At 37.6% G+C, this 14,810-nt stretch overlaps 1 protein-coding gene across 3 annotated transcripts in view; it reads left to right on the top strand.

Moving 5' to 3' along the window:
- The window catches only part of tbc1d4 (TBC1 domain family, member 4), a 60,667-nt gene that overhangs the window by 20,092 nt on the left and 25,765 nt on the right, over positions 1 to 14,810 (top strand). For all 3 annotated transcript variants that reach the window (XM_088644459.1, XM_088644461.1, XM_088644462.1), the window contains exons 2-4: positions 12,612 to 13,220; positions 13,807 to 13,896; positions 14,232 to 14,336. In XM_088644459.1, coding sequence (XP_088500585.1) covers positions 12,612 to 13,220; positions 13,807 to 13,896; positions 14,232 to 14,336 — 804 coding nt within the window. The remainder of the gene's footprint in view (positions 1 to 12,611; positions 13,221 to 13,806; positions 13,897 to 14,231; positions 14,337 to 14,810) is intronic.

The raw sequence follows: 14,810 nt of genomic DNA on the forward strand, positions 1-14,810 counted from the left end.
GGAAATCAAAGGTAAACAAGTAAGGGCTTGAGCATCCTTAAGACGAGGGCTTACGATTGTGACATATACAGCTCTACCCAACCTTCAGGCAATAGCCTTTAGTGGTGGAGTTATTTAGGACCCCCCAGTTTATGGGGCTCGGGAAGAGTTTAGATTTTTAAAGAAATATCCCATATAATAACCCTTTCCTTAATGGAGCCGTGAGGTTATTGGAATATGAAATTTCACGGTACCTCTAATGGAGTGAGTAACAATCTACAGGCCGCAAGAAGGAAAGGAAAGTAAAAACATGATACGTAACTATTTTGAAAGATTATTGTGTTCTGAAAGTACCTTGATACAAAGCAGAAGGCTCCACAGCCAAATCGTTGTGTTTTCTTCTCTTTTCAGCATGGAATAAACCTATTACTTGTTCCTCCACATGTAAAATACACCTTATTACAAATAAGCAAAGCTTTTAATAGGCTATTTAATATTTTAAAAAATACAGCTTGAAATACTTTGCATGTTCTACCCTGTGATAGTTTTGGTCATCATAATTAGATTAAATATGTTTTATTGCTATCAGTGTTCTTTTCTGCCACATTGTCTGCCAGTATTATGTGTCCTGACTGGTTTGTTGTTACTTGGATATCATGTGGTTGCCGTGATGGAGGGAGGGACTGCGCTGCTCTCTGAATCATTTACAGTAAGTGCTCAGCTGTGCCTTTCCTGAGAGGATAACGCTGAGTCCATCTTGAATATTAATAACTACACTCTGCTGTCTTTCAAGGAGACTAGGAGAACCTTATAAAGTGGTAAATATAAATCATTTTAATCCTGTCAAGTGCTGCTTATCATGTATTTAAAGAAAGACAGGCCACAATAAATGCTTACTAGGCTTAAAATAAAAAAAAACACTGAGTTTTCTGAATGGCTTAAAGGAGCTCTGTTAAGCAGGGAGCATCTGTATTTTTTAATTCTGGGTTTTTTAATTCTAAGGGAAAAAATGTAGATGTCAGTAGTACACCAGTGCAAAATCAACAGGCTCTACTCCTGGGAATAGCTGTCATAAAGGGAGCTGGCAGACTCTAGCTGAAAGCAGTTCAGAGTCACTGTGATTGAGTGGCTTCATGGTACTATTAGAGCATGTGTTCTTATAACCTTGCTTTCTGAGAACTGTGGTTGGCCAGTTTTAAACACCCCTTCAAGTTTGAGAACTAAGAAATTCAGTTCCTGCTTGACCATGGTATGACCATGATGGTCATTAAGAAAGTCTTAATCAAAATGTTTAGTTTGTATATATTTATTGAGAATGGCTCCTGTATCACTCTTTACACAGTTTAACAGTAAATATTAAATATTATTAAATTCTGACATTTGTATTTGAGACCAGGTTAGAATATAGTTGAGGGCAGGGATAAGGTACTGCTGATGTTATTTCTCTCAGGTAGCTTCAGCAAAATACCCAGAATATCGGTGGGTACAAATGTAAGTCGTTACAGCCAAGTAAGTGAACAACAACTTAGATGGGTTGTTTGGAAGAGAGACAAAATCCTGCCTCCTCTTTTACCTCTCATATTCTCATTTCCCCAGCCCAAGACCTGGTCTAAATTAGTTTTGTGGATTTGTATTAGTTTGCAGATGACAAAGCTTGTCCTGTGAAGTCAAGTTTATTTTTAAAGCGATATAGTAATAAGTCCAAGTAACTGTCTTACCATGCTTTTATTTTCATGATGGACTGTACATACCTGAATCTTGAGTGGAGTTTAAAAGAATACAGTTGGTAAGTAATTATCACCATGCTCTGTTAACGATTTCCAAAGATGCATCTGAACAATTCTGTTGGTCAGGCTATAAAGCTATAAACAAAACAAACAACAAAACATATTCCTCCTTGGCATTATTTAAAAAAATATTGACATTTGTGCAGCTGAATTGGAAAAAATTGTATCTATAATGAGGATGTGTAGGAGTGGAGCTAGAATATATAAACTTCCTATAAAATAAATCTGACCTTCAGTGAGTGAAGCTGAAATCAGATAAGATTTTAGAACAAGAAATCACAGAATCCTTTGCATAGTCAAAACCTGTTATGCAAAATTAGACTAAATAGGACATCAATTTCTTGAGGTCTATGACAGTTTTATATCTGAACTTCTAGCTGCAGCAGGAGCAGCAGTGACAGGTGTTGTTTATTGTTCTGAAGGTTAACATTGCACGACTGACAAACGTGGCATAAAGACGTTGCGTTATAAAGCTGTATCATTCTCTTCCCTTTGTATATCAATCATACTAATCTGCAGGGTATTGGTGAATTATTTCTTGCAAAACATGATCACATTGTAGACAAATATCCCTGTTTATCTGAACCTTGAGTTTGCTGCAGTTGTAAAAGGCAAGTATAGCCCATTCACGCCTTTTAGCATTTGTGCCCTTAGTACAAACACATTTTATTTTTAGGTAATTATCTCGGCTTTCTGTAGAAACAGCTAAACTGCTTTTTTTTTTCTTCTTGGTCTATCAAGTTTTGTCACATTTCTAAATCTTCTCACCAGAGTTGGTTCTGTACAGTGTGCATTTATGTTTATAGATACTTTATGGTCCACTACTACTGTGGAAATTCATCCTTGGCTTCTCCCATAGAAGTATAAAACACATGAGAGTCACATAACATCACAACAACAGTATTTGATACATAAATAAATTGATAAATAAATAGATAGGAGACTACATTTACATACAGTCATTAAGCAGTTTTATTGCAGAGGGGACAAAGAACTTCTTATAACTGTTTTTATTTGAATTAGGTATCCTGTACCATCTCCCTGATGGGTGTATTATGAATTGAGATTGGGGTGGGTGTGTGAAGTCAGCTGTGATGTTCCTCGCCATTCTGAGAACTGCATTATGATAAAAATCGCAGAGCTGGGGCTGTTTAGTTTTGCTTTTCATCCACAGGTTTCCATACCATGCCGTACCATACCATCTGTAGGACATTTTGTCTAACATTAAACTTCTTTAGACTTTGAAATAAAAATAGCCTCTGATTTGCTTTCTTAAAAATGTAGTCTAAATACTCAGTTTAACTCTGATCGATATGTGTTCCCAGATATTTAAAGCTCTCCACAACCTCTACAGAATAACCAGAGAACTATTGTCTGCAAAGATCGCAAAGATTGGTTTTAGCACTGAAAAGAGGCTTTATGAAGAAATTTTAAAGAAAAGCTTTTTAAACTAACTATGTTCAGACCAATAGCAAGAGAGGAGTGGTTTCTGTAGCTTCAGCAAAGTATTAAAATACAAAGTGGGGTTGAAAATGAACAGGATTTCCCAATCTAGATATAGAGTTCATACTGTACATGTCTAGACATAATGAGTCTGAACCGCAAGACGGGCTCATTTTTTCCCTTTATTGGATATGCTCAGCATTTTCTAAAGGTTTCTGCTTCACAGTGCGGATTTAATGGGCGCATGTTCACAAGTGTTGGTTCACATAGTACTCGCTTTCAGTAACACTTTCAGTGTTCAACAATCTCCTCAGGGTTAGAGTGAATGAACATCACCACTTACAGATGTTAGACAAAGGTTATAATAAAATATTATTATATTATTAAATTAATAAAGCTTTTCTATTCAGATTTTTCCCTTAATTTCAGTTTAATCTAATAGGAGTATTTAATGGTATCCCAAAAGCTTTTAGAATTTGCTACAAAATTAATTAGTTATCACATAATATATACTGTTTTGCTGAGAACAATCGTTTGTTAACCTCATCTACCCTCTGTTGCAGTGTCCAGCTGCCCATTGTTATATTTCCACAAACAAGAAATCCCATAACACAGAGCTCTGTGAGTTCCCATTCCTGTGTTTGAAAGCAAAGATTTTCAGGTTGTTTTTAATGATTTGTAGACATTCCAGTAGGGGTGTTAATGCTGTCTTGCTTGACTACTGATTGTTGGCAATACTTGCAGCATTGCAAAAACATACACTCCCATTTCTTTACACGAAAAGCGGCTGCATGTTTAAAGTTGAATCACTTTTGTTGCTCCCCCTTTTATACCCAAGCTGAGTTTTGGAAAGAAAAAGTTTTTTGTGATGTGCTGACTGCATTTTTCCATGTTCTCTATGAAAACACAGCTGTCGAAGGTGACTTATTGTGCAAAGTTCAAACAACTGTTCCTTTAAAACTGAAGGTTTGCTTTTCTCAGTAGAAATAGTGCGGCAGGTGGAAGGTGTGTTTCCACAAGTCCGACGTCAGAGCTGCAATCTGTTATGCAGGTAGCGGAGTCTCTAGTTCACGTCTTGCAAAACAAGCAAAACAACGGCTCAGGGGATACATGGAACTTGAAACTACAATAGAGCTGCTGCAAGTGGCAGATTTTATTAAGTCAAGTGCATTCTTTCCGACAAATAACATTTGTTGTTCATTTGCCAGCAAAGAGAGGACCCTGACTGAATCCTAAGTCTTGACTTACCCACTAGTCTCAGGTTTGAGACACAGTACTTTAATTATTTAGTCCTTTGCATTTTTAGAGCAGATTTTATTCTAGTGGATCCCAAAGGTCTTTATACGGAGATTCATTCCGTCCGCTGCTACAGTGCAGCCCCACGACACGGCAGAGTTTGCCACACAAGTGGCCTCTTGTTTGCTCACAGTGAAAACACAGCCATTACGCACCAAGATTTTCATTTCCAGTGAGTTTAAATTTAGATTTAGTATGGGTTTTAAATTTGTCCTTTACATTACCCTACAACTTCTCCCAGGCTGTAATTGTGTATGATATTACTGATTAGCGAAACCGAACTCCTCAGGAAAAAGAAAATGTATGATTTATAGATAATATTCTTCCTTTTCTGAGTTTCTGCTATATTTTTTCTGCTATATACATTCATTTCTTGCTAGCTTATACGAGCGTTCTCTGATGAAGACTTTTTATAAGGAAACACCAACAAGTGTAAGTGAAGATATTTTTATTTTGTACAATACAAAAACAAAGAATTTTGAAAGTATTGAACATGGGAGTAGTAAGACTACAGGATAACAAGTAGCACAACAGCCAAAACTTCTTTTTACTGTAAAATCAGACAAATGAGCAGCTGCAGCAGCTGCACGGACTTCCCCAGTATTAGATTAGAATGATTAGAAACTGTGCTGCAGCTGGAATGCGAAATGATCGCTTGCACCATATTTGACTCTTGAACTTGAGCTTCCCAGGAGTCTTTATGAGGGCTACTGTTTATTTTCAGTTGCTGGAATGCCACTGGCAGAATAACGTGGGAAGGCACTACACGACGATCTCTTGCCAAGAGCCTCCTCTCTAAATGGAACTTTCTGAAATAGTGCTAAAATGTGATTGCAGGCTAAGAATTAAAAACATAAAAAAACAAATGCTGACATTAAATAGTGGAAAGTAATTAATGGATGAGCATTGAAAAGTTAGTTGACTGTTCACTTGTTAATATTAGTGGTGCTTAAAGAAAAGAAGATTTATTAAGTTTATGATTTTTACATTGTATTATTTAATGACATTTTGACATTGTTTATATTTAATTAATATCAGAAAATGCATTTCCCGCTTTTCTTTTTGTGTGAGCTAAAATACATAAACGTTATTTATGCTCCTGAAAAATTTGCATACTTTTGTTTAAGATTTAGTTTTACTGAAACACATGATGCATCCATGGAAACAAGGCAGCAGCTGCATTATTTATCTGAATCATTTGTATGATGATGATGTATGATGAATGTATGTTTTATATCAGTCCTTTTAACCACCTAAAGGATATTTTTCCTCTATTTCAGTTGACATTACACTTGGGGCTTTGGACATTTTTTTGTAAAATTTTAAATTGGAAAATTACTACTTCTTGCTTCTATAGTTTGCCTTTTGGCCGTTCATCACATTTACTGCATTCTAATGATATTGTTTTCTTGAATAATAATAATTACTTACACAGAACTTATATAGCGCTTTTATATAGTGCGCCAGTACGCTCCCCACACACTAGCTCTCAATGGGGATTATTAGGAGCCCATGAATGGTAAAGGCCAGGAGAACATTTGGCTAGGACACCCCTACTCTTTTCAAGAAATGCCCTGAGATTTCTAATGACCACAGAGTCAGGACCTCAGTTTAACGTCTCATCCGAAGGATGGTGCCTTTTTACAGTATAGTGTCCCTGTCACTATACTGGGGGATTAGACCGCAGGGTGAGCGCCCCCTGCTGGCCCCACTAACTCCTCTTCCAGCAGAAACCTTAGCTTTCCCAGGAGGTCTCCCATGCAGGTACTGACCAGGCTCACACCTGCTGAGCTTCAGTGGGCTGAATGGCAAAAGGGGTACAGTAATTCCACTATTTCAGCATTATGTCATGCAATGAAGCTTTATTTTTCTCAAATTCTTTATAAAAGGCAGTGAGTACATTTTTGTTACATATGCAAGATTTGTTAACAGTAATTAGATTCAGCCACATAATGCTTTTACTAAGGGTCAAGCACTGAGACCATTAAGGCCTGTAATTGCATTGTCTGTTCAGTCGTGTTGGTGTTGAGCCCTGAGGCTGGCCACTTCACCACTGATGGCCATTAAATTATTTGGGCTTGAGTCTGAAAGCTAGATAAGTATCTTCCCAGGAAGCCACGTCACCAATTTCAAATTAAACTTGAATACAACCTCTACATTTCAATATGTATGAAACTTATATGTGAACTGGAAGAGAGACTGTTTTTTTTAAGTGTTACATAGGTTAAGTGATGCAAATATATGTAATAGTAGGGAAATTCTTGTCTTGTTTTTGCTTTCTCATTGTTAATAATTTGTGATGCTTGGGTTTGGGAGTTTGAAAACATTTGACTTTTTAACTGTTAAGTGTTGACAGTAATAGGTGATAAAAACGTATAATAGAAAAGCTCATAGATATACTACCGTATATACTTATCCATTTTGGTACACAATTTGCCTGAAGTACTCTAACTGGGAAAATGCAAATGCATGTTCAAACAAAGATTATTCACTCGAGTCTGGTGAAAAATCTAGCCTTGAGAATGTACAAAAAAAGCGGTGCCCTGCACCAGAGAAAAGGTGAGAAAGACTGACTCAGCATGGTGACCCACCCTCATGCCTTAACAGCTGTGCCAATGAAAGTGTTATCGCATACAGTGGAAAATGACCTTTTCCTGTCATCTGGAAAAGAAATGAAGATAATGAGCTGCCTTTATGCGGAGTCATGACAAGTACTCCAAGCACATCTTACAGAATTTGATAAAATCAGAATGAGAGTGTGGAGTCATTAATCTGGTTAAACACGAGCAGAATGGTCACGCATCATTAAGAGTAGCTCTTTGCTTTGTTCACATGGTGCCTGCTTTCAGTAGTTCAGTTTCAAAGCGTTCCCATCCTAAAGACAAATCCTTGCATTTCAGTGCAGCTGTTTTTCTTAATGTAGTTTAGCATAATTTTACCCCAGTTCTGTCCGGCTCACACTTTTCAGTGGGTGGTCTATTGTTTGGGATATTTTTGTATGCACAATGCAGACCTCATTTCCAGTTAGTTATGGCATATACAGTATGTGTGTTATAAACGAGCGACCAGATCAAAGTACATTTTCTCATGGTTAATAGTGGGAATTCCAGCTTTGTATAAATACGTTTTTGATTCTGTGGGTGATATAATAGCAAATCCTGTTCAGTGGGGGAATAAACATCACCTTTACGCTGGAAGATTGAGCCTTTTATGCTGCACTTTATCTGCACTCGTGCAGGTTATATCATTAGTAACTCAGCTCATTGCAAGATCCATCTGGAAAATGGTTCTCATGCTTCCTCTCTTGAACATTTGGTTCCTTTATTTTAATTGCAAAATGCAAACATTTTGAATTTCAGCATCCAGTTAGATCCTTTTTCTCAAGGATTTGAGAAACTAATAATACTAATAATACTTAGTGGACACTGTTCAGTACTCTGAGTTGAATTAGAGCCGTCTCTTTAATTCAAGGACTCTCCAGCTTCTCTTGGTTTTAAAGAAATGTCTTGCTGGCAGGACCCTGATCTTCAACATGAAATCAAATAATGTGTATGTTGTAGAAGTAATGCCACTGTTACCGATACAGTATTAATTATTTTTAATTGTTAAAATACCCTCAGAAACCTCTGCAGCTGTAGATCATGGATACATCCTACGATATTCTGGTCTAGTTTATTGTGCAGATGAGATTCCCTACAGGTTCTGTTGAAGTCTGATATTCTAGCTTCTGCGTGAGCTATGTTGAATTACTCAATAGGGAAATATGAGTTTGATCATTGTGTAATAGAATTCTACCACTTCACACATCGATCCAACCAAAAGAATAATGAAAATGTGAAATTCTTTTATTTACTGCAAAATTATTAAAACAAAAATCACTCTATTCCAGTCTTCATTATTGAGTAAATTTACAATGATGTAAATGTTTTTTTTCTGTAAACAAGGTGTGAAACTCTTGACATTATCACAACAGATTATTTCCAGCTTCTTTCCAAACGTACTTCCTATAGAAGAATTAAGCTTTCCTAACATAAAGTAAAAATAATAAATAGCGACTGTATTGAAATATTAGACAGTCTTTATTATTTATTATGCCTTTCCTTGTTGCAAGAGGTGGCAGTGTAGCCGATAGCTGTGAGCTTTTTATATTTGACCTTGTCCAGAGAACCGAGAGAGTTGTTAGTTTAACCGTCTGTTGTTGGTTGAAGGAGGAGGCTGCTGATATCCAGCTATTCTGCTTATCAAAAGCAACAGTCAAATTGAGATGTTAAATTAGCACTGTACTTTCTTTCCTGATAGAATCTCCATAATTTAAAAGCTGAATTAAAACCATGTTGTCACTTTCTAAAGCTGCTGGGTTCTGGATTGAAAATAAGGAAGATGCAAAAGTAGAAACAGTTTTTCTATCAAATAGAAATCTAAAATGAATTAAAGTCAGACATGACATTCCTGTCCTGTTTTCTGCTATTATGTATGTACTTGATCTGGCAAAGTGTTTAGTAGTAGAGAGAAGAATAATTGACCTAATAATTACCTTTTTAACTTTCTTTAAAAACATGTAATTGATATCCTGTCTACTTCTTTATAATAATAATTGCTTACACTGATATAGTGTTTTCTGGACAATCCACTCAAAGCCCTTTACAGGTAATGGGAACTTCCCGCCATTACCAGTGTGTAGACCCACCTGGATGATGCGACAGCAGCCTTAGTGCACCAGTACACTCACCACACACCAGCTCTCAATGGAGAGGAGAACAGAGTAATGAATCCAATTTATAGATTATTATTAGAAAGCCATGACTGTTAAAGGCTAATGGGGAAATTTGGCCGGGACACGACGGTAACACCCATACTCTTTTCGAGAGACACCCTGGAATTTTTAGTGACCACAGAGAGTCAGGACCTTGGTTCTTTGTCTCATCCAAGTATCCCTATACTGGGGTATTAGGACCTACACAGACTGCAGGCTGAACGCCCCCTACTGGCCCCACTAACACCTCTTCCAGCAGCAACCTTAGTTTTTCCCAGGTGGTCTCCCATCCAGGTACTGACCAGGCTCACACCTGCTGAGCTTCAGTGGGCGGCCACTTGTGGTTGCTGGCTTTCTGCATTTACTCAGCTCAGGGTTGGCACCCTAAGCAAAAAACAATAGCCAGTAAAACTACCATTCCGCTGTTTTAGTTACCTGGTAAATGATGAGTGACGTCCTTCAAAGTAGTGCATAACCAGGCTGTCCTTAACAGCAACTATGATTACCACATTGTCTCACAGCACTTTCTTTGGCTATAAATATGACCTCCTGCAGTTCCCTCCTTAGTCACTACAGAGTGATATCCATAAACTGTATGCTATGTTATGCAGCACTCAAATAATTAAACTCAAGTAAAAAATCTGGCCTTTTTCAACTGAACAGTTCCCCGATGGTACTGTAAGTTCCTACACTAAATCCATTGTGTCACCAAACTAACTACAGCTATAGTAAAACGTTGATTGAAGACGTTTGAGTGGGGGTCAGTGTGAACGTTTATTGGTTGCGGAGGATCTGCTAAAGGATAATTCCACACTGAAAAATAATAAGGAGAAATGCAACGTTTTGGATGTTGAGTCTTCTGCACTTATAGAGGGCTCAGCCAAAATCTTTCTTTTCTCTACTTTTCAGTGTGGAATTAACCTTTAGCTGTTCCTCAGTAAAGCAGGTTTTGTGTCTGCAAGGGTAGAAATGTTATACAGAATCTGTGATCAAGTTCCATACCACCTTCAGTATGGCTGTTTGCTCTGAGGGAGTGGCCTTGTAACTCCAGAGCTTTGTAGTTGAAATAGAAAGCATTTATCAATTAGACCTGACACAGTGTTGCAGGGTACTCATATATTTCCAGAACAGGGAAGCTGAATTTAAGCTGTGTGATAAAATCACACCAGCCTGTGACTTTGCTTTTGGCCAGCACTTCTCTTGTTAGCTACATGTGCCAGCTTGCTTTTTCATCTCAGGCTGGTTTGGCTGGCGGTCCAGTTTTGTCACCAGGGTTATTTTTGCAAAGCTTTCTGTCAAGGTACATCTAGTTATATTAAATTGCTTTTATTGTTGTTAGGCTTTGCAAGGTTTACTTTTCAAATGTTTAACTGGCAGAAAATAAAAGCTGTTGCCAAAGAATACACTCTGTGTTAACCAGGTGCTGTGTAATGACGTATCTGAGTTTGATGATAGCAAAGAAAACATTTCACAATAACATTTGTGTGGAGGACCTACGGAGAAATATGCTTGACTAAAACACAACGAGAAGCTTTTATGAATCAGATGAAAAATGGGGAGGAGGAATAAAACGCATAAATTCACCCTAAAGAGAAATATCAAAAGGAAGTGTTCTAATCTGCAAATGGTGCAGATCTGGCTCCTTTACTTGCTTCTTCTTAACAGTTCAGCTGCATTTGTTACACATATTTGATTTTCATTTCATAGTTAAGTGATTAATAATGAGCTTTAATTAATTTACATTTACTGCTGTCTGGTGACTTTTGTGAGAACCACGGGCTCACATGAACTACATCTTCAGTCCTGCTAATCCCTCTGTACAGCACAATAATTCGGACTAATTAAACCTCGTGTAGTTCTCTACAAAGAAGAGAATTACAGGGATCGGTATATTTTATACTGACAGTGATCTTAATTGCTGAGTAATTGTCTGAATTGCTGACTTTGTGTTTTTGTTCTGTGTATAATAATGCCTGTAGAATTACAGATTAAAATGTTTTAAATGTATGATAAACTGAGAAGACATTGAAAATGAATGGCAACCAGTGTGTTTTCTGTAACAATTACAGTTTTATGGTGCTGAATCTGGAATAATTATTCATGTGGTTCACAAAAAATAGACATGTGAACACTGCCCTACTAGGTGTCTATGCCAGGTTCATATTTATGCTGCCAGATATTTTAATACCAACAGAATAGACTTGGATCTTCACCCACTGATCTGCAGTACTTGATATGTGTTAGAAAAACCTGAATGTGAACTCCTTTACCCCCAAACTGTTTTTTTTTGTGTTCTGGTAGAACATCATATCTTGGCTTATATCCTATAACGTGTTGCACCTCACTAAAAACAAATTTTTAAGAATCAGTTCCTACATAAAGTGTTAAGTTGTATTAAAAGTATGGATTTTAGCAAGAACTGGTTTCAGGTAAATTAAGAATTCAGAGAATTCTGTTTTATTAACATGAAATAAAAAATAAATATCCTAGATTAAGTATGTTCTAGTTGTGGTTATGTATTTTTCAGACATAATCTTTTAAATTCTGTCCCTTGAAATTTGTTTGTAGTGTAGTTCCACCCAGAAAACACATTTCCCAGAGTAACGGTTTCATTTTGCTGAACAGCTAAGTGACATAATTTGAAAAAACTAGGAGATTTAAGAACTGCCCTTAAGCCTCAAATAGCAAATAAGGAGGAAATGATCTAAAGTAAATGGCTTCTTGAGTGTTTTTGTTCAAAAGTACGACACAGTGCTTTATTTGATAGCTGTTAGACTTTGTCAGTACCAAGTAAAGGTGTTTTGCTGTGATTGTATTAATAGAAAAAATGTCTCTTCTCTTCAAAAGGATTCAAAAAGAGAAGGTATTGCTCTGTTTTAAGTTCTATGTGCACTTAACTATCTCTTTCATATTAAAATTATTTAATAAATTAGCTGATGTCTAAGTATTTGAGTATTTAAGAAAGCATGCTGACAGCTCCTCATTGAACATTTATAAAACTATATTCTTTGTCGTACTGTGCTATTTTTTCAAAGGACAAAAGTGACCATGCAATGGCCCAGTGCCGTAGTTAATTCATGACTTCCAATCTGTTCTGCAGTTCCTCATTTTTTTAAATATTTATTTGGATTTTTTCTCCCCATGTAACAATTGTTACTGTTGATAACAGTGATTTGCAACTTTGCTGAGTACTTCACAGTCCAGAACTGCAGCTCCTAAGTCCTCCCTCTTTACCTCTCTGAGCTAATGTGACCTTTATCACTGAAGTGCTTTATCAGTGTATTGGGTGAAGATGAGAGTATTCCTGCAGGTTAGTGTCTTTTGCTGAAGTTCGTCTGTGTCTATCCCCCCAGGTGCCTGATGTCATCAGCAGTATCCGGCAGGTGTCGAAGGCAGCCCTCAAAGAGGATGCCAAGACCAAGCAGGAGGGAGAGGAGGCTTTTTACAACTCCCAGAGGTTTGAGGTTCTCTACTGCGGGAAGGTGACGGTCCTTCACAAAAAGGCCCCTTCCACCCTGATTGACGACTGCGTTGAGAAGTTCAAGCAGCATGAGTTGGAAAGCAAACGCATCAAGCTGCTGAATGACCAGAGAGGGTCGACAGACTCGGTATCTTTTATAGTTGGAGAAGGAGACCCCCTGACGCCGCTCCTGAGCAGCCCACCCGATCGCGGGGAGGGCGGTGGGGCGGCGGACAGCGTGAATGGGAACAGTGTCCTTTCGGCCAGCGCAAGCCAAGCCAGCCTCCATGGGTCCCGCAGTGCCTTTCCGGAGTGCATCTTGGAGGACTCAGGGTTTGATGATCAGCAGGAGTTCAGGACCCGGTGTAACAGCCTGGCTGCAGGGTTGCAAAAAAAGGTGTCAGATAGCAGCTTGACGGGTCCACTGCGCCGGAGACACGCCAGTGCGCCAAGCCATGTGCAGCCCTCAGATGCAGAAAAGAACAGGACCATGCTCTTCCAGGTACAAGGGTGCTCATTTGTAGATTACAGTAATCCTGGGTGTAATCTCCTGGGCTATCACAGAGCAGCAAACATGCCAGAGTGACTGGTCTAGGTTTGCCACAGAGAGGCAGAGAGACCAGAGAGGAGTTACTAGATGCTTCATAAATTGAGGAGAGGAGAGGACTGCAGAAGTAACTCAGAAATAAAAGTTCCACTGATTGCATTGATTACAAAGCAGATCCTCATTAAAATAATATGATTTTTTTTGTGTTTGAATCGCTCTTAATATTCTATCTTAACAAATGCTCAGCATTTGCCTTTGAATGACTAAGTTCCAAAACTAGGAAACACATTTTACAGTGCATTACAGCGGTGCTATCATGTCTAGTTTGAAATACAATTATTTTGAGATTGGATGGAATGATTAAATGGGAGCAGTGGAGTTATAGTATGTAGCTCACAATGACAGGGTTTTGCATAAAGCCTTATGTCCCTCTGCCGTGAGATACTCTCCACTCATCTTAAGATATTATGAACTAGTTTTCAGTACTGTTGGTTTCCTTAGAGAGCGGCTTTCAGATAGACTATTTTATGTTTTTTTATAGGTGGGACGTTTTGAAGTAAACCTCATTAGTCCTGACAGTAAATCAGTGGTGCTTGAAAAGAATTTTAAAGATATTTCTTCATGTTCTCAGGTCAGTATATCAATAAAACAATTGTCAGTGATTCTATTTACATAATATTTCTATGTGTACTGATTATAGGGCGAAACTACCTAATCTTCAAATGATTATGTACGAATAAAAAGCTTACAATATTCTAGATTTATCTTTATAAGGAAAAATTGCAATAATGCTCTGCCTGTTTTTGCCTACATTTTTAAGGAAAAGAAAACACTTTAAATTCAATAAATAAGCACTGTATCTGTATACCATAAAAGTTAAGTTTAATCTTTTAATAATTGAGCAAGACTGATGCAGTGTTCAATGTATGTGTACGAATATGTATCTGTATATTTTCTTTTCTACAGGGCATTAAACAAACTGATCACTTTGGTTTCATTTGCCGTGAAGCTATTGAGTCAGGTCCAAGTCAGTATGTGTGCTATGTTTTCCAGTGTGCAAGTGAGTCTCTGGTGAGTGCCGTCTCATTGTAGAGAACAGTATACTCTTGGAATTCTCTCTCCCACAACACTAAAGCCTGTTTTGTATTCCCTTTCTCATCGTGTTGCTTTGTTAAACAGTGTTGGATTTGTTGCATCAAGGAAAAGTTATTTTATGTAGCTGTAAAAGTATTTTCTTTATCATCCTGTCCCATTCAGGCAAAGAGTGCATTTTTCTTTTAGCCCCCACGTGCTTTGTGATATTCACAAGCTATTCACATAAAAACAATGATAGGTGCCACACAACTGTATTATTTATGCCATGGCTTGTCTAAAGTATTTTCTTCATGTTTCCACTGTTTTTTACTTGTTGAAAAGCCACTGCCCCTTTGTATTTCTTTGGCAACAGCAAATGTGTTTATAATGCACTGTATGTATTTCTTGTTTTGTACCAGTCACCCAATCAAAAACAAGATCAAAAAGCCACCCAATTCTTTCTGGTTTTCT

This window comes from Lepisosteus platostomus, chromosome 2, assembly GCF_059453375.1.
Source record: "Lepisosteus platostomus isolate fLepPlt1 chromosome 2, fLepPlt1.hap1, whole genome shotgun sequence".
NCBI lineage: Eukaryota > Metazoa > Chordata > Actinopteri > Semionotiformes > Lepisosteidae > Lepisosteus > Lepisosteus platostomus.